This window comes from Notolepis coatsorum, assembly GCF_963971535.1.
Source record: "Notolepis coatsorum genome assembly, chromosome: 1".
In the NCBI taxonomy this organism is placed as follows: domain Eukaryota; kingdom Metazoa; phylum Chordata; class Actinopteri; order Aulopiformes; family Paralepididae; genus Notolepis; species Notolepis coatsorum.
In genome coordinates this window covers 305406135-305424748 of record NC_140165.1, presented here as the reverse complement: position 1 = coordinate 305424748, position 18614 = coordinate 305406135, and the positions used below count along the sequence as shown (strand labels likewise).

The following is an 18614-nucleotide window of genomic DNA, read 5'->3' as shown; positions in this document are numbered from 1 at the left end:
TCCAAGGCACAATAAGCCCTGCTGTAGTAGCGTAGGCTACGGCGATTAGGCTTGTGGAGCAATATGAGGAGCAGTCTTTGGACTGAGGAGCAAGTATTTGACTGTATTTCCTTTGGATTGTGGAACACAGGCATGTTTCCCTGCAAAAAAAAAGAAAAATAAAAATAAAAGCCTTGAATCAATAGAGGACCCATATGACGTTAGAGTGGAGTATTCCCCTTTAAAGTTTTGTTTCATGTGCAAAATGCCATGCATGCCTTCTCTAAATATCTCTCTTTGACTCAAACTAAAAAAAAATAACAACAATTCTCAGACTAAATTCTTCCTCATATTCGTTGTCCTTAAGTGCTTTCGTTTTTTCCGTCATGTGACTGTTTTTTAACGGGCCATCTCCTCTTCCTGTCATGTGACTTGTTCTTTAACAACAGCCATTCCCTCCTCCTTCCTGCCATCTCCTCCCGTCAGCATGGTGAAGCCTCTGTAACGCAGTGTGTTCATGTCTTCCTACACCGCAGTCGTGTGCCGTAACAGTGTTCATGTCTTTTACCAGAGTTAATACCCGCTAGCGCAACGCCGCGTGGCTCACCGCCACCGCACAGGCGTTGTTGTGATGATGATGAGGGCAATTAATGTGCCGCATCTTTGTTATATCCTGGACTTTGTTGTAAATTCTCCGATCTGCCTCCGCCGCCTCTGTCTGCTAACGACCTCTCAATCTCTCTCTCCACAGTGACAGAATGACGGGACAGCGGCGGTGCGAACGCTTTGTGTTCCCCATAGGCCTTTTGAAACAGTACAATGTTTTTGGCAACGACAAAAAACAACTTGACTTAAATTAATCTGCCCCCGAGTCAGGGTTTCGGAGGCCGGGGGGAAGGGGGGAAGGGGGGGGAGTTCAAAGACAAAAAAACATTGAGCTTGGTGAACCTGAACCTCAAGTGTTTAGTGTTTTTCCTGAGGCTATTTGGATATTAGTATGATTTGACTTGCGTCTTTCTATGAGAGATGTGGACACGAGAGAAAGAAAAGAGCAAGAGTATTCGGTATGAGGTAAAACTATTTCTAAAACGGATTCCGCTACTGTGTTAGTGACGTTGTTTTTGTGATTTGACGTGGAGTAGACTGATTGTTCGCTAATAAAGAGACTGCTTATCTTTTGCTCAGTGAGAAAGCAACAGTAGGGTGATCAAGTTCAAGTTCAAGTTTCCTTTATTGCCACACAACCAGGTTGGTGGTATTCTTGATCGGTACAGGCCAGGGTGGATACATAATACAGTACAACATGACACAATAAATACATAAATACAGCACAGCACAGCACAACATAAACACACAGAAGAATCTAGTCCATCAGGTCAGGAGCTTGGTTAGTTAGTGTGGGGGCGGAAGGGGGAGAGGGGGGCCAAGGGAGTTCAGGGTCCGAATGGCGGTGGGGAAGAAAACTGTCCTTGAAGCGGGTGGTTTTTGAAAGGATGGACTTAAAGCGCCTACCTGAGGGCAGGGGCTGAAACAGATCCATTAACATGCATCACTCATAAAATGAAAATTGTTCTGATAGGATTTACACTGTAGGGCTCTTTGTATTTCCACAATTGAACATAATACTGTAAACTACTAACGAGTCGGTCGCAGTCATCCAGCACCTGCTAACAAGTCGGACCCTTTAGCTCAGCCGCCGCCTGCGGATCCTATGGTCCCGGGTTCCAATCCACTGGGTTACAATACCAACCCCACACGTACACCAATAACCTAATAAACTGGCTGCCTGACTTTGATGTAGTGAATGAAGTTGTAAATAGTGAAAGTAGAGACACTAGAAATGAAGGCTACCTGGTTACAGAAACAGCGTTGTACAGTGACAGACAGTTATTTTCATTTTATGGGTTTTAGCAAGTGACCGAAATCGACTAATTTTAATAAATAATCACTGTTTAAAGGCCCAATCCAGCATTTGAGTGCAGTGACGCCCTCAGTTTCCACCATCGTTGACTAAGCTCTTGATACACACACCGATGTTATGTGTGTCGGCTGAAGATGAGTTTCAAATGTATTCATCTGTAAATAATCCTGATGCTGATCACGTTGTGATAACAGCGGATGCTAGCTGAGGGATTATTTTCACTCTGTCGAGCCATAGCTAGTGTTGAATAATCTTATAATAGTAATCATAAATAATCATAAAACTCAACCATCTTGGATTGGGACTTTAATTCAGTGTTGGTTGAAAAGTTACTCACAGGCCACTGATATGCTTCCAGTTTATTTTCAATAATCTTTCTTTCTTTCTTTCTTTCTTTCTTTCTTTCTTTCTTTCTTTCTTTCTTTCTTTCTTTCTTTCTTTCTTTCTTTCTTTCTTTCTTTCTTTCTTTCTTTCTTTCTTTCTTTCTTTCTTTCTTTCTCTTTCTTTCTTTCTCTCTCTCTCTCTTTCTCTCTCTCTCTTTCTCTCTCTCTCTCTCTCTCTCTCTCTCTCTCTCTCTCTCTCTCTCTCTCTCTCTCTCTCTCTCTCTCTCTCTCTCTCAACCTTATTTTCCATTAATGCAGACAGAAATGGAAATGCATCTTAGTGTGAAACAATATTAATACTGTATATAGAGCCTGTTGGAAATTGGAATGCAAAGTCTCTCATTCTGGCTTTTCAATTTGAGAAGGCAGCGACCCCTAGTGGTGGATTAATGTAAAGCACCGTGCCCTGTGCCTCTCTCCTCTTCCCAGGGAGCCTCTAGGTGCGTCTAGCGATCCTGCCGGTTCTGAGAGCTTACAAGCACTTCTACACCACTGTATTTCAAAAGCCAAGGGAGTGGCTGGCAACACCAATAACAACTCGACCTCCAGGAAGAGAACAGGTGTGTCTGAACAGTAGGGGTGGGAATCACCAGAGGCCTCACGATACGATACTATCACGATATTTGAGTCACGATACGATAGTATTGCGATCAGGGGCGTAGCTGGGGGCGGGGGTAGCTTAGGATGATTCCAAGGGCCCAGCACTGGGGGGGGGGGGCCCAACATTTTTTTTTTGGTAGACATCACTCAGGTGATGTATTTATTGATGCTCTCATTGATACTATGTTTGTTTCTGAAGTGTGTGTGTGTGTGTGTGTGTGTGTGTGTGTGTGTGTGTGTGTGTGTGTGTGTGTGTGTGTGTGTGTGTGTGTGTGTGTGTGTGTGTGTGTGTGTGTGTGTGTGAGATACATAGAGAGAGAGGGGGGGCTTTGGTAGACTATTGCATTGGTCCATTCATTGAAGATGAACGCAATGCGACATCCTTTACTAGGCTCACCCACCAACAGTGCAGGTGCTGAACTGCTGATCCGAATGTATAGGTAAAAACCATATTATGCGTTTTCATCAATAAATAAATGGCCAAAAGATATTTGCTTGCGCGCTTACGCACGCTCGCATTCACTGGGGGCCTACAGATACATTCGTTCATACATTCGTTCATGGGGCCCACAATCTACAGCTATGCCCCTGATTGCGATACTAAATATATTGCGATATGCTGGGTATTGCGATATTAATATTGCGATATATTGCGATTTATTACCTTTTTTCAACTGCAAAGTAAAACTTTGTCAACATGTTTTATCTAATCAAATAAAGTTCAGTCTGTTCATCTCACTTCAATAATTTTTATTGCGGAACATGGTGTTTTCTCAAGCAGACAGATGTAATTTAAACACTGTAATCTGTGTTGCATGTACCTGACAAACTGAACTGTTTGTATTACAGTCATATTCCAACTTAACTGAATGCACATGTGTGCGTGTGTGTGGACTACTGTACTATTACAGGTATTGAAATGAACAATGCACCTTCCTTATACAAAAAATACATTAAAAAAAATCAGAAATAAATAAATAATTAAATATCGATAGTTGGCGTCCCTGTATCGATACAGTATCGCCACGCAAAGTATCGCGATACTACTACGTATCGATATTTTCCCCCACCACTACTGAACAGTACCGTATGGTGTACCACAGGGGATCTAGGTACCCAACCCTTTTCATGTGGAGGGCCAAGGGCCCATAACACCCGCTGAAGGCCGCGCCCCGAAGAACGTGACTGGAAATTGATATATATTTTTTTGCAAATGTACCAAGTAAACAACATCATCTTCAGTCTTATGTCATCGTGTTTGTTCCTTGTGATAATCTCTCCTGAAATATAATTTTTATTGCACCAAAATTTACCAAATACATGATATTTGTCACTCTCTGGAACCCTTTGGAAGGGCAAAAATAGCTTGAAGGTGCAGCTGGGTAGCGCAGTGGAGAATGCACTCGCCTACCACCACAGAGACTCTGCGATCGAATCCAGCTGTCAGCGGTACCTCCGGCTTGGTCAGGCGTCCCTACTAACACAATTATCAGTGTTAGCGGGTGGGAAGCCGGTGGGGTGTGTGTCCTGGTCGTTGTAAACTGCGGTTCCTACTGGTCGGTCGGGGCGCCTGTTCAGCAGGGAGGGGATCGGGGGGAAATAGCGTGAAACAGCGGCTGGCTGACTCCTCCACATGTATCGGAGGAAGCATGTGGTAGTTCTACACCCTCCCTAGGCCGACAGTGGGGCAATGCGCGCAACGACCAGGAAGGGAATTGGCATAATGACTAAATTGGGATGGGAGCAAAAGAAAATACAGAAAAATAGAGAAAAATAAATAAATAGCTTGAGGGACAAATTTGTCTTGCGGGTCCTACTTTGGACGGCCCTGTTCTAGATGAACCCAAAAGGCGCGCATGGTAGCGTAGCTGGTGCACCGCTCTCTCTGAGGTCTAGCGGTCTGTCGACTGCACATGGTCTAACGACGAGCCGTCTCCCGCCTACAGGTGTTGTGTCCCCCTCTCAGACCCAGCATGGATCCCAGACACCCCCAGAGGGAGAAGAGGAGCCGGACGTCCGCCGGAAGAGGAAACGGCCAAACAGGAAGTCGAATCCGTATCACTACCTGACGTCCTTCCTGCATCGCCGACGGTCCGCCGCGGAGGACCAGGCGGGCATTTTGGCCAGCGCGGACTCAGAGAGCCCCAACTACGGCACTCTGCGCTGAAAAACCCCCGGCGATAATGTTCCACCCACTTCTGTCACTGACAGGCCAAGCCATGGGACTCAACTAATCACGTCAACCCCCCCCCCCCCCTCTCAGTCCAGATCTCTCTGCTCTCAAGCTAATACCACTACTTTTACTATTCCTTAGGGTTCCCCCTGCTGGTGGCAATTGGGAACAGCAGGCTCAATGCTCCAAGGTTGGAAACCTGTCTCTGGCATTTTTTTCTTTTTTCTAAATAACTTTGAAAACAATAACTATGGCTTTTCCTGAGTCCTCACCACTACTACTACTACTACTACTACTACTACTACTACTACTACTACTACTACTACTACTACTACTACTACTACTACTACTACTACTACTACTACTACTACTACTTGTCTCTGAAGGATCTCACCTGAAAAACTTAGCTCTGAAAATATATGATGTACATAAAATAGCAAAACAAAAGGGGAATAAGCTCCCTCCTACGGTAATAATAAAAGAAAAAAAACGTGTTGGCTGAATAAAAAAGAAATCTGGCTCACTGGTCATCGGAGGGTCCATATCTTTAGGTGTTTCAGTGACCTGGTGTACTGTTAAGCCTGGTGCGTCCTTTGGACAGGGACATAAGTCTACCTTTCCTACAATACAAATAGTGTCAGTATCTAACACAGGGTTCTTATCACAATATATACCTCAGAGTAAAGGCAGACTTGCTGTAATTCTTGTGGTATACTGTACTGTACGTACTTGACCTTTTTTCATATGAAGCATATGGAGGAAAAAAAGGTTTATATCACACACACACAACACACTCTCATGAAATGGATATAATGGCCTAACTTTTATCTGTTTTTGAAAGCTTCTTTTTTTAATGATCAAAAACTGGCAAACACGACTTAATTCTCAAATCGAATCATCCGACGCCGAGCCATGGTATTATTATATTCGCGGTACAAACCGTTCTGAGACGTAGTCTTTTTAAAAAACGTCAGCGCTTGACGGATCGACGCGTTTTCGATCCGGTCATCATAGCATCCTTTTAAAGGCATAGGGACCGTAGCCTTCTCTCGTCGAGATCATTTTGGGACCGTCACGTTCGAAAAGGAGGCCCGACTGGGTAGGGGTAGAACAGGGTGAGGAACTGTAATGTGTATGGAAGTGTATCTCATTAATATGGAGTCATTTGTGAAACGTGGCACATAACTAGGTGCCTTTTTGCCTTCTCTCTCTCTTTTGTTATTGTTTTTGTTTCCTGTTCTTTCTTCTTTTTTTTTACCATAAGAGTCAACTGCCTTTTCCTTCGCCTTTTCACATTAAGTCTTTTTCTGGGAGTGAGGGACTCCAATATTACCTGTGTACTGGTTTTAAGTTCTCTGCCAAGGACACATGAGAGAACATGCTAAAGAAGACATTACTGTTAATAATTTTATATATATGCGGTATATTTGAAAACGGATACCTGCTTTGACTGTGTATATTCAACAGATCTATGATAACAATTAGTGATAATAATGTCGTTTGTTTCCGGGGTTTCAAAGTATAAAGTTGAAGCGTAGATTTGAAAGACAAAGAAAAAGAATAAAACATTTAAAAAAAAAGTTAATCAGTAGAGTGTCGATTTTACGTAAGTACAGAAGCACTGTACTGTAGTTCTCATGCAGAGAAAACTCAGCAAAAAGGTGTTAAAAACTAGCGTTAGATCAGAAACGTGATCACTGTCGTCGCTTCGTAGAGTTGGGAGACAAAGGTGACGACTGACGGAGAAAACCTTCAAACAGTGGCCATCTCGACTGTTTATATCTTTAACAACTGTATATTACTTGCTAGCTATTTCTCTGTATGTTTGTTCATTTTTTTCAAACACTAACCGATAAAGAATGTATGTTTTGCTGTACAGGAAATGAATGTTACCGATGTCACCGTACATTGAATGACCTGGAGGCGTCATATTGTTATAGCGCAGTTGTACTTGGTTAAGGTGGCCAGTTGGCACAATAAGTTCATACGATTTTATTTTGACCCCCGACTCTGTTGTAGAAATCCGACTAGGATCGTTTTGTTATACCCATACGGAGGTTTTCAAGCCCAAGTAACTTCATTCTCTCAATCTATCTCAAAAGCTAGGTCAATCATATTATGAAGATATATTTCAAATAACAGATTTCTGTCTACCCCTAGCAAAGCAGAGGTGTTCCCAATATCCACATGAACGAGCTGGCTCCAATCTCGGCTCTCGGTGATATCTCAAAACCTTTTTTTTGACAAAGTGAGAAAGCGACGATTGCCTGAAACTAGGTTGTTTGAAATTGATACATCAAAGTGCATATTCTACTGTAAGAATTGGTTTCAATGTAAGATACGGTGGGGGGGAGGGAGAAAAAAATCTATATTTGTTATGTACTGTACATGGTGTGTATTGTATTTGTAAAGATAAATCCAACCATGTTTTACAGATGAAGATGTTCTGTGTATAAGGATGTATGAAAAGATGGGAGGGTTCAAATGAAAAATAAATTAGATTATATATAAAGGTATTTGCTTACAGTACGGCTTTAAGTGGACAATGTTTATAAAACATTTTAAGGTGCCTCGTTTTCTCATATCTTAGCAGAAGTTATTTTACCTGAGAAGAAAATAAACCTAAATGTTAGCACCGTACAATGTATTATTGCCATAGCCCGTTGGCTGCACAAGTTGAATAGTATTTTCTCTGATGTAAATGATGTGAATGCCAATTCTAAAAGCTTTAGAGGCAGAAATGTGTCGCCCCCTATATAACCTTTCTGGAACACACAGAAAACTGTATCTTTTCCCCCCTTCTCATGAGCACACATGTAGAGAGATTCATGCAAAAATAACTTGCCTTCAGATGAGCAAAGCAAACGAGCTGAAGGAAGAAAAACATTCTTGGGAGTCACAGACATGTCATAGTCATGGAGGTTTCTGTACAATAATGTGCTGTGAAAGAAATTGTGTTTACATTAGTTTATCATTTAGAAAGAAAAAGGGAAAAAGAAGAAAAATGAAAAAAATAAAAAAAAGTATTTTAGGACATAGTTGCTTTGAACATTATGAATTGGTGCTATGTTTAACTTTGTGGTGCTGTAGAATAGAGGTCTATGGTTTTTTGCCACAAGCAACTCTTCTTCAGCCCTGACTAAAGCTAGCTCTGTTAGACTATAAGTACTATCATTACACCGCCACCGTTGTAATGGACAGCGATAGCGGACTTTATTGAACACGGCACCAGACAGGTGGCAACCGCCTGGTGACTTTCCGAAAAAGATTAATATAACCTCAAAACGGTAGACTTAACGGTGTTACATTTGAATGAACTCATGATAACCTATTTCTATAATTGTGTTTGCGATGTCTGTCTGTGCTTCCAAGGTACCCTCTCCAAAGTATATCTGTGTTGATACTGAGAATAGTCTACTTTAACCAACGCAAATCCTAATTTGGGTTAGAATCAGACGGCTAACAGGACACACACATACACACACACACACACACACACACACACTCACGAGGGAATCTTAGAGTATAGTGAGGTCACAAGGGGGATCTTTGTATACACACTTCCTACAGGTCTGAACACTTTGGTTAACAGCACTGTTTTTTCAAGCACACAACTGCAGGGGCATACACTTCTTATCTAATTTCACCAACCGCTGACAATAAAGAGTCTTACTAGTACTGTACAGTATAGCCATGAGTATCCATCAGACCACGTTGTATTTATGCTGATTCTCCTGGTAATGGTATTGGGAAAGCTATTGCTCATAACTTCCTCTCCATGTAGGATTTTTACAAATGTATGTAGTCTTCCGGGCTCTTTTGCATATTCAACAGAAACATGTACAGTGGTGTAACCCTTTCACTACCACACTACAGAAGGTTAACCCTTTCACTACCACACTAGAGCAGGTTCACCCTTTCACTACCACACTATACAGACGGTCGTGGTAGTGAAAGGGTTAACCTTCTGTCGTGTGGTTGTGAAAGGGTCAACCCTTTGTCATGTGGCAGTGAAAGGGTTAACCTTCTGTATTGTCGCAGTGAAAGGGTTAACCATTTGGTACTGTGGTAGTGAAAGGGTTTAAGAGGGCTGCTTTGGAGGTAACTGTTAGATCAGTTTTTCTTTTTCCGTTTACCGATTTTTCTGCTTATACGGCTTTTTAGTGCATCACTGGGTGCTGGTAGGATAATAATGTAGAGCCAATTTCATTTGATTGTATTAATCTTGCATGTAGAGACGATACAAAAAAACGCCTATTTAGCAATCATTCATGGACATCCGACCTGGTTGTTATTGGACAGAAAATAGAATATGTAGTATTTTCTAAATATTCTCTTGTTTTTTCATGTGTACCAGCACTGAGAAACTAGAATGTATTATTATCGTAGGCTACAATAAGCACTACATCGTTGACTGTTTTAGCTAATGCTCATACTCAAAGCAAACCAAGTAGTGCTTAAAAGGAAGAGAAAAAAATATCCATTTTGTTTCATGTAATTTACATCCATTGAACTCTGCTGTACATCTCATGTTTACATTCTGTATTTTATGTTTTTATTTATTTTTTTTCCTGTGCATAGTTTGTTTCCATAATGCTCTTTTCAATTGAAACATGTATCAAAAACTGTTCATATGTAAATATTTCAAAGCAAAAACATTTAACACTTTTTAACTTTTTTGTCTATTTTAAAATAACCTGGTGTTTTTGTTTGTTTGTTTGTTTGTTTGTTTGTTTGTTTGTTTGTTTGTTTGTTTGTTTTGTTTTTGATAGGTTGTTCTGTTGTTCTATCATTACATCAGGTGTTACGCTTCACTTAACTTTTTTTGTGAGCAATTAACTCATACTGTACGGTGCTGTACCGAAGCCTTATGTATGATACTAGTCTGTATTGAGTTTCTTGTTTGCCACTGCTGTCCGGGGAATTCTAAATGATCTGGGATCACGTGTAACTCACTCACTCGTCATGTTTCAACTGCCATGGAACTTGGTTCTTTATTAAAAATAAATACATGCTGAACAAAAAAATATTAAATACGCTCTGGCCTGAAGCCACCAGTGGCCTGGAGAGTGATGGGTGTGTGACTATAGAGCTAAAAAGCCTGGTGATATGTGGCGTTACCCTTTTATGGGAGGGGGGGGGGGGGGGGCGATGCGAGGGCTTACTACTACATCTGGCGGCTCGTAGCGATGGAGACACAGGCCTAGTATGGACCACGTACTGCACTCAAAATACCAGAAGTGTTGCGGTGGCCTATGCGTGAGCTACCATCCGCCTATATATGAGCATGATGTCTGTTGGGAGTTTGAAAAGCAGTGTTGTATTATTCATGTCACCATATCATTTCCAACGCTTAGTCCCATATAAAAATTGTCCTCAAATTTTTGTATTTTGATATAATAAAAAAATGAAAAGAGTGTGTTTGTGTTTTTTTATATATATTTTTTATTATACTTTTTAATCTCGTGAACCAGCTACTGTAGACCTCTCTTCTGTGCTCTGTACAGGTGTAGTTTCCTCTGCTGGACACAGGGGGTAGGTGTTGGACAGATTAGAAACGAGGGCAACTATAAAGATACACTAAAACCAGGTCAAGGAGAATATTTTCTAGAATTTTGGGACAGGTTTATATAGTCCTATGAACTATATCGGTTCAAATTATCTTTCTGAAAATCATAGTATTCCTTGAATACACAACAACCAGACCAGTGTTGGTTTGCAATTATGCCCTGCTCCTTTATGATTAATAATCAACTCAAATGTTTATTTTTCAATTGTTTAGGCAAGTGTTTTAGGTTAAAAATACCCACTCCCTCTCAACTGTCTCCGCCCACACAGCACAGGAGTGGATAGTGACCTGCCGTAAGCAGAAAAAACGCACCGATTTGAATGATGATAGGACTGTCCGGACGACCTTTGTACTCTTGTTCAAATTCCTCATTGCAGGCTTATGGAAACAAACAAATGACAAGCCTTCTGCATACACCTGAAGACATGAAGAGGACGTCCATTGCTGCTAGTGCTTTAAAAAAAAAAACGTAGTTCTATATAGTAGGCCTACACACAGGCCTGTAACTGTTACTGAAACATAACGTTTAGACGGCTGGAGTTATTTTCTTAACCCTTTCACTACCAAATGGTTAACCCTTTCACTGCGACAATACAGCAGGGTAACCCTTTCACTGGCACACGACAAAGCGGTTAACCCTTTCACAACCACACTACAGAAGGTTAACCCTTTCACAACCATACTACAGAAGGTTCACACTACCACACTACAGATGGTTAACCGTCTGTAGTGTGGTAGTGAAAGGGTTAATACTTATTTTTCATAAAGTATGCATGCATCCCCATGCAGGGCTCTTTCAAGGGCATCCCCAGCTAAATACTTTGCACTGTATAGTATATTTTGTATTGTAACTCAGTTACTTCTACTCTGCATTGTACGTTGTATATGTATATACTGAACACTTTTGTCAACGTACTTGACTTCTATTTTATACTGCTATACTTATTTTATACTTATCTATTTTTTGTCTAGCACAGTCCCTGGAGCGTAACAGAAAGAAGCATTTTATATAAAAGTATTCTGTACTTCTGTATGACGACTAATAAAGAAACTTGAACTTGAACTTGAAACTAAATGATCCAGCCTAATCATAGGTTTCTCCCCACACTTCACTATATACAGCAATGGAATTCTAAATCATTAATAATAATAATAAAAAAATGTATTTGTATAGCACCTTTCATACAATAATTGCAGTTCAAAGTGCTTCACAGCAGCAAAAAAACATAAAATGAGCAAAATAGACATAGAACACCAAATCACAGTTGTTCACATTAGGATCCAACATCCCAACAACAGGCCTCCCTGTTTATGGCTCGATCGTCACGTCACGTACACACATAATATTGACCATTTTAAAATAATAAAAGAGTAGCACTAAATAGTGCAATAGTAGTGCAGTGCAATACAACAACAACAACATAAAAAAGAATCTCAGATACCTCAGGAACAAAAAATGCAAATAGGGGCCCCGAGGGGGGGGGGGGTCCATGATGACATGAAAAAAAAAAGTTTGGGAGCCCCTATCTACTCTTTTGACTTTTGTGCGCGGGCACGCGGCACTCGTGCACGCGCCCAGTGCCGGGTGCAGATCCGTGCAGAGAGAGAGAGGCGGACGAGGCTGTTCTGCCGCTGGAGTGGCGCTGCGCACCTCTATAGACTATAGTTTAATATGTCGAGGAATAATCTACCTCATGATGATGATTATTACACATCCGAGTGTTGTCGTCGAGAAGCCCAGTCCTCCTGTACGATGTATATTTATATTATCTAATATCTAATCTATTATTATACACTGCACACAGAGAGCCGCGGCTGCGCGGAGAAGCGTGGTGTGTAACAGTTTACAGGTAGGCTATATAACGTTTCCAATTATTGAATGTCTATTGAACAAGCATCAAATTGTCTAGTTTATCATACTGGAGCAAAAAGACCCGGAATCGATCTCGGATCGATTATGGTCGGTGCTTTTGCTCCAGTATAAACTAGACAATCTGATGCTTGTTCAATAGACATTGGGGTCGATTTCGAAACTAGACAATTCTATTATGCTTGTTCAATTGAAAAGGGTTTTGATTCAGCAGCTATTGGCTAAACTTGTGGGGGATATTGTGTAAGTAAGTGACGTTTCTGTCTGTGCCTCTGCTGGTGAAAGAAGCAGTGATCTGTGTGACCTGTTACAAACTTTCAACTCGGACCACCACAAGCCATTATTATGACATTGTGTGTCAGGATACTCGATTATGAAAAAGGATGATTCCGGCTGATTTCTAAGGGTAATATATTAAATATGGCTTATTATGGTCACAGTAGTGAAGATAGTTTACCATCTATCCTGTGTTTCTTCTTCCTCGATCTAACAATGGTCTTGGTGTCATTTTTATTTAATATTAGCCAATGTTCCAGTTAGGGTTCTTTCATCATCATGGCCTTGACTCTAGCAGTTTGTTGCAGTGGTGGTGGGCGGTGGTAGATTGACAAGGGTAGTGGTTTAATACAATGAAGGATTTTCACAAAATTCCACCACCACTACCCCCCCCCCCCCCCTTCCCCCAGGTCTTCATTGCATCTAGATCAGAATCCAAAATAGAATTTAGGAAGGACAAGCCCTGCAGTGTGTGTGTGATTGTGGGAATTTCTCTGTGACAGGGTAAAGTGCTTATGGAACCATGTCCTATAGCCTAGCTAGCCTGTATGTAGTCCACAGCATATAGCCCTGTGATGTTGCTGTCCAGCCTGCATGGTCTTTGCCCTTCATCTGTAAGACCTGCGAGCACCGCAGGACGAATATGAGCCAGGAGGACATCAATTTCAGGGTGAGATGCCGAGGCAATGAAGTTAATCTCACCCTCGTATATCTCGAGCAGATTATAGGCTCATATGATTCTCCCCCCCCCCCCCCAGGGGAAGTAAAAGCAATGACAAAGCTTCAGCGGAGAGAGAGAGTGACTGTTGCACTCTCTATAAGTTCCATGTAAAAGTGTCTGCGTTTGTGGCTCACTCCAGAGGACATACAGACAGACAGACAGACAGACAGACAGACAGACAGCAGTGCGGCCGGCGCCGAATCCTCCAGGGTGGAGACTAGAGGAGACATGTCATCATCGGCCCCCGAGGCAGGTTCCGACACAACGGGTCGATAAGCTATCGGCCGAAGGTCCCTCCTCCCGAGGTTTCATTTCCTCTTCTTCGGTACCTCATCCTCCTCCGTCTGGGGGTGCATCAAGTCACGATGGACGAGGGAGGGAGGCGGGGGCGGTGGTGGTGGTGGGTGGTGGTGGTGGGGTGTTACCATAGCAACCACAGGCCCTTTCTCCTCTGCATCTCTTTATTGACTGCATTCCACACCTCGGAAAGAAGCGAGAGCGTGAGCGTTGGAAGTAACTTTCCCCTCATGGCCAGATGGGTCTGTCTCTTCTCTTCTCTTTTCTTCTCTCTCTCTCTCTGTCTCTCCATCATCGACGTGCCACCATCTCCCCGCCGGAAGTTCGGCTGTCTGTCTGGGGCTCTGGGTGGCGGTCTTGTGTTGTCAGACCTCCGGGGGGGGGAGAGAGAGAGACGTCGGGACCAGAACAGAAGAGGGTCGCAGGGTCTACTACCTTTTTTTTTTTATCCACTTTTTCTCCCATTTTCTATTTTCTCCCATCCCAATTTCGTATCGTCCAATTCAACCCTCCCCTGTCTCGAACGTTGTTTCTTGCCTCCCACAAGCCGGCTGCAATGTGGACTAAGTCACACATAGCACGACTCACAAGTCCCCTCCGATACCCGAGGTAGCAGCAGTCGCATCTTTCCACCTGCGCGGCGCGATCTTTCAGCGTCAGGGGTCTGCGCTTTGGAGGGGCGCCGCCCCCATCGCTTCCTGATTCTACTGCGCAGGCGCACCAACCGACCTGTAGGAGTCGCTGTCCACAACGCCCGATCCCCACCCATCAGTTTCCCACCCCCTAATACTGCCAATGTGTATTAGTACGGACGACCAGCTAAACTGAAAGCAATGTGGAGCGCTGGGATCGAACCCAGCGTCTCCAGCATTCGAGGTGAGCGCCTTGCCCACTGCACCACGTGGGGTCTACTACTTCACACACATTCGCCGTGACTCCGCTTCGCTCAGCGTTTCATATGTGACAAATTAGCTATGAGTGCGGCCTGCATGGCCTACTTTGCGTGTAGCAAACCTGTTAGATATCTGTGTGGTGCCATTGTAGCGCCTGGTGTGTAGTGTTGTAGGTTTCTCTTCCTTTGCACAAACCCATATACTAGCTAGTACAGGTTTCCTAAACAGTGTGCGAGATTGCGTAGGCCGGCCGCTGCCCTAGTTTTCCTGGAATACCATGTAGGCCAGCAGACGCCGATGCTAGGTCTCTGCTAGGTCTCTGCTATACTCCGGTCTCTCTTAAAGGGGAACTATCTTATAAATGGCCCTTTTCAGTGTTTAGCATTGTTTCATAGCTATGTGGACTTATATTAATATGATCTATGTCTCTAATTCTCATATTGGCGCATTCTTCCAATTCTCCTCTCACAATATTCACCCTCACTGAACTGAGTCATCTGAAAATGTGCTGATTTGTGATGTCAGAGAGACTCAGCTGCATGATAATGTGGCAGATGCCACCAGGCCACACAGTGGTTTAACAGCCCAGCCTCAAAACGGCTCGAGATCTTGAGGTCGAAAAATGCTGTTTTTGAGGACTTGATTACAAATACAAAACAATGAATTAAAAAAAATTATAATTACAGAGGTGTTCCATAAACTCACAGGAATTGTGTAAAAGTGCCCAAATAGTGAAAGAAATAGTAAAATAGTTCCCCTTTAACATCAGGACTGCGTCTCTGTCTCTCTCTCTCTCTTCGAGGGTTATAATCGGATGTCTTTTCCATGCTTGCATCAAAAATTGATTATTTCTTATTGCCTTCAATTCAATATGACTGGCAGAGAAGCAAAGGAAGGATTAGTTCCTGTGCCTCCCCGTCACAGTAACCCCTATATACACTTTCATCACAAGATGGTCAAGATTGACTTTATGGTGCCAGCTGTCACGCAGAGCGAGGCCCCGGCCAGCCTTTAATATTAGATATTGACAATATCTGGGAGGTATGCCGAATATTACAAGATATGGATTTTTACTATACTGTCAAATATCAACAACATATAGAAATCATAGAATTATACAGAGTACATGTAGGCTATTTTAAGTTAATCAAAAAAAATCCATGCAGCAGATTTCTAAAGATATTGGGATAGAAATTGGATTTGGATTTAAATGGGAAAAGCACCATGACAATTGTATAAAAAAAAAGAAGACGTCAAAAAGATATAAAATCACGCCTTTTTCCAAGAGAGAAGGAAAATGTCTTTATTTTTTGACATAAATCAAAAAGAGACTAGCTAGCCTAGTTTAAGATCATTTCCATAATAATCTCCTCTCCAAACAATGTGGTTTTCATATTGCCGTGTTGAAGAGACCGTAAGAACTCATTTAGTTCATGTTGTACGCCCTGTGTTCCGTCAGCTCTTCTTCGGCAAGGTCTTTGAGATAGAAACAAAAGCCTGTGGCTCCTTGACAGGGAGGGCAGGCAGGCGGGCAGGCGGGCAGGCAGGCAGGCGGGCAGGCGGGCCGGCGGGCAGGCAGGCAGGCAGGCAGGCAGGCAGGCAGGCAGGCAGGCAGGCAGGCAGGCAGGCAGGCAGGCAGGCAGGCAGGCAGGCAGGCAGGCAGGCAGGCAGGCAGGCAGGCAGGCAGGCAGGCAGGCAGGCAGGCAGGCAGGCAGGCAGGCAGGCAGGCAGGCAGGCAGGCAGGCAGGCAGGCAGGCAGGCAGGCAGGCAGGCAGGCAGGCAGGCAGGCAGGCAGGCAGGCAGGCGTCTCTGAATGCACACTGCAATGTGAAGCACAAGATGTTCATATTTCAAAAGGCTCATTCTACATTCAGTGCAATCAGCAAGGTCGGGTCATTGTACTGCTCAACGCAACATTCTATCGCGGAATGAGGCACAACACAGAGGAATCTCTCGGCTATTATCTGCATGTTAGTCAAAACATTGCAATCGCGGTTTCAGATGTGTTTCTGTTGCTGCTCTGCTCTTGATAATGATTTCACACTAGGCTCTGGCTTAGTAGCCATCACCCCATCTTGATAAGGTCACAGTACACGCTTGGCGGCGCCTTGTTTATATGTAAGATTTATTGGAGATGCCATTTACGAAGAAATTGCGGAGTGACACACTTTATATGAATTAATTAATATTTTATTTACATTTCATGCCACTTTGTGGCCCTATAATAATCCATATGAAATTATAGGACACTGTTATAAAACATTAATAACAATGTAGGACATCAATTAAAAACGCACAATAATAATCTATAATACATCATCTTCCATTACATGAAAACAGCTTCCAACTAATACAGGAGGAATAGAACACGCATACATCTCTGCTGGTGGATTGCTCTCGTCCTCAAAGACCACGCTTTCCCTAAATAATTTAGAAACCTAAATGTATCTTTTTAAATCGTTGTGAATCATTGATATTTATCACATCAACCTCAGTCTTTGTGTTAAACATATCACTTCAACCTCAGTCTCTTTGTTATACAACACATGTATCACATCAACCTCAGTCTCTCTATTACTAAACAACACATGTATCACATCAACCTCAGTCTCTCTATTACTAAACAACATATTTATCACATCAACCTCAGTCTTTGTGTTAAACAACATATTTATTACATCAACCTCAGTCTTTGTGTTAAACAACATATGTATCAAACCAACCTCAGTCTTTGTTACTAAACAACATATTTATCAAATCAACCTCAGTCTCTGTTACTAAACAACATATTTATCAAACCAACCTCAGTCTCTGTTACTAAACAACATATTTATCACATCAACCTCAGTCTTTGTTACTAAACAACATATGTATCACATCAACCTCAGTCTTTGTTACTAAACAACATGTTTATCAAACCAACCTCCATCTTTGTTACTAAACAACATATTTATCACATCAACCTCAGTCTCTGTTACTAAACAACACATGTATCACATCAACCTCAGTCTCTCTATTACTAAACAACATATTTATCACATCAACCTCAGTCTTTGTGTTAAACAACATATTTATTACATCAACCTCAGTCTTTGTGTTAAACAACATATGTATCAAACCAACCTCAGTCTTTGTTACTAAACAACATATTTATCAAATCAACCTCAGTCTCTGTTACTAAACAACATATTTATCAAACCAACCTCAGTCTCTGTTACTAAACAACATATTTATCACATCAACCTCAGTCTTTGTTACTAAACAACATATTTATCACATCAACCTCAGTCTTTGTTACTAAACAACATGTTTATCAAACCAACCTCCGTCTTTGTTACTAAACAACATATTTATCACATCAACCTCAGTCTCTGTTACTAAACAACATATTTATCACATCAACCTCAGTCTCTGAGTTACTAAACAACATATTTATCACATCAACCTCAGTCTCTGTTACTAAACAACATATTTATCAAATCAACCTCAGTCTCTGTTACTAAACAACATATTTATCAAATCAACCTCAGTCTCTGTTACTAAACAACATATTTATCACATCAACCTCAGTCTTTGTTACTAAACAACATATTTATCACATCAACCTCAGTCTCTGTTACTAAACAACATATTTATCACATCAACCTCAGTCTCTGTTACTAAACAACATATTTATCACATCAACCTCAGTCTCTGAGTTACTAAACAACATATTTATCACATCAACCTCAGTCTCTGTTACTAAACAACATATTTATCAAATCAACCTTAGTCTCTGTTACTAAACAACATATTTATCAAATCAACCTCAGGCTCTGTTACTAAACAACATATTTATCAAATCAACCTCAGTCTCTGTTACTAAACAACATATTTATCACATCAACCTCAGTCTTTGTTACTAAACAACATATTTATCAAACCAACCTCAG

The 18614-nt window shown here is 41.9% G+C and overlaps 2 protein-coding genes across 2 annotated transcripts in view; both read left to right on the top strand.

The window, feature by feature from the left end:
• Positions 1 to 5050, top strand: part of igsf9ba (immunoglobulin superfamily, member 9Ba) — a gene marked incomplete at both ends in the record, with an annotated part of 134018 nt that extends 128968 nt beyond the window's left edge. Inside the window, 2 exon segments of the mRNA XM_084310994.1 lie at positions 2713 to 2843; positions 4830 to 5050. Coding sequence (XP_084167120.1) covers positions 2713 to 2843; positions 4830 to 5050 — 352 coding nt within the window.
• A 7266-nt stretch (positions 5051 to 12316) lies between these two features.
• The window catches only part of arhgap32a (Rho GTPase activating protein 32a), a 76149-nt gene continuing 69851 nt past the window's right edge, over positions 12317 to 18614 (top strand). The window contains 1 exon segment of the mRNA XM_084331855.1: positions 12317 to 12475. The gene's annotated coding sequence lies outside the window, so the exon portion shown is untranslated.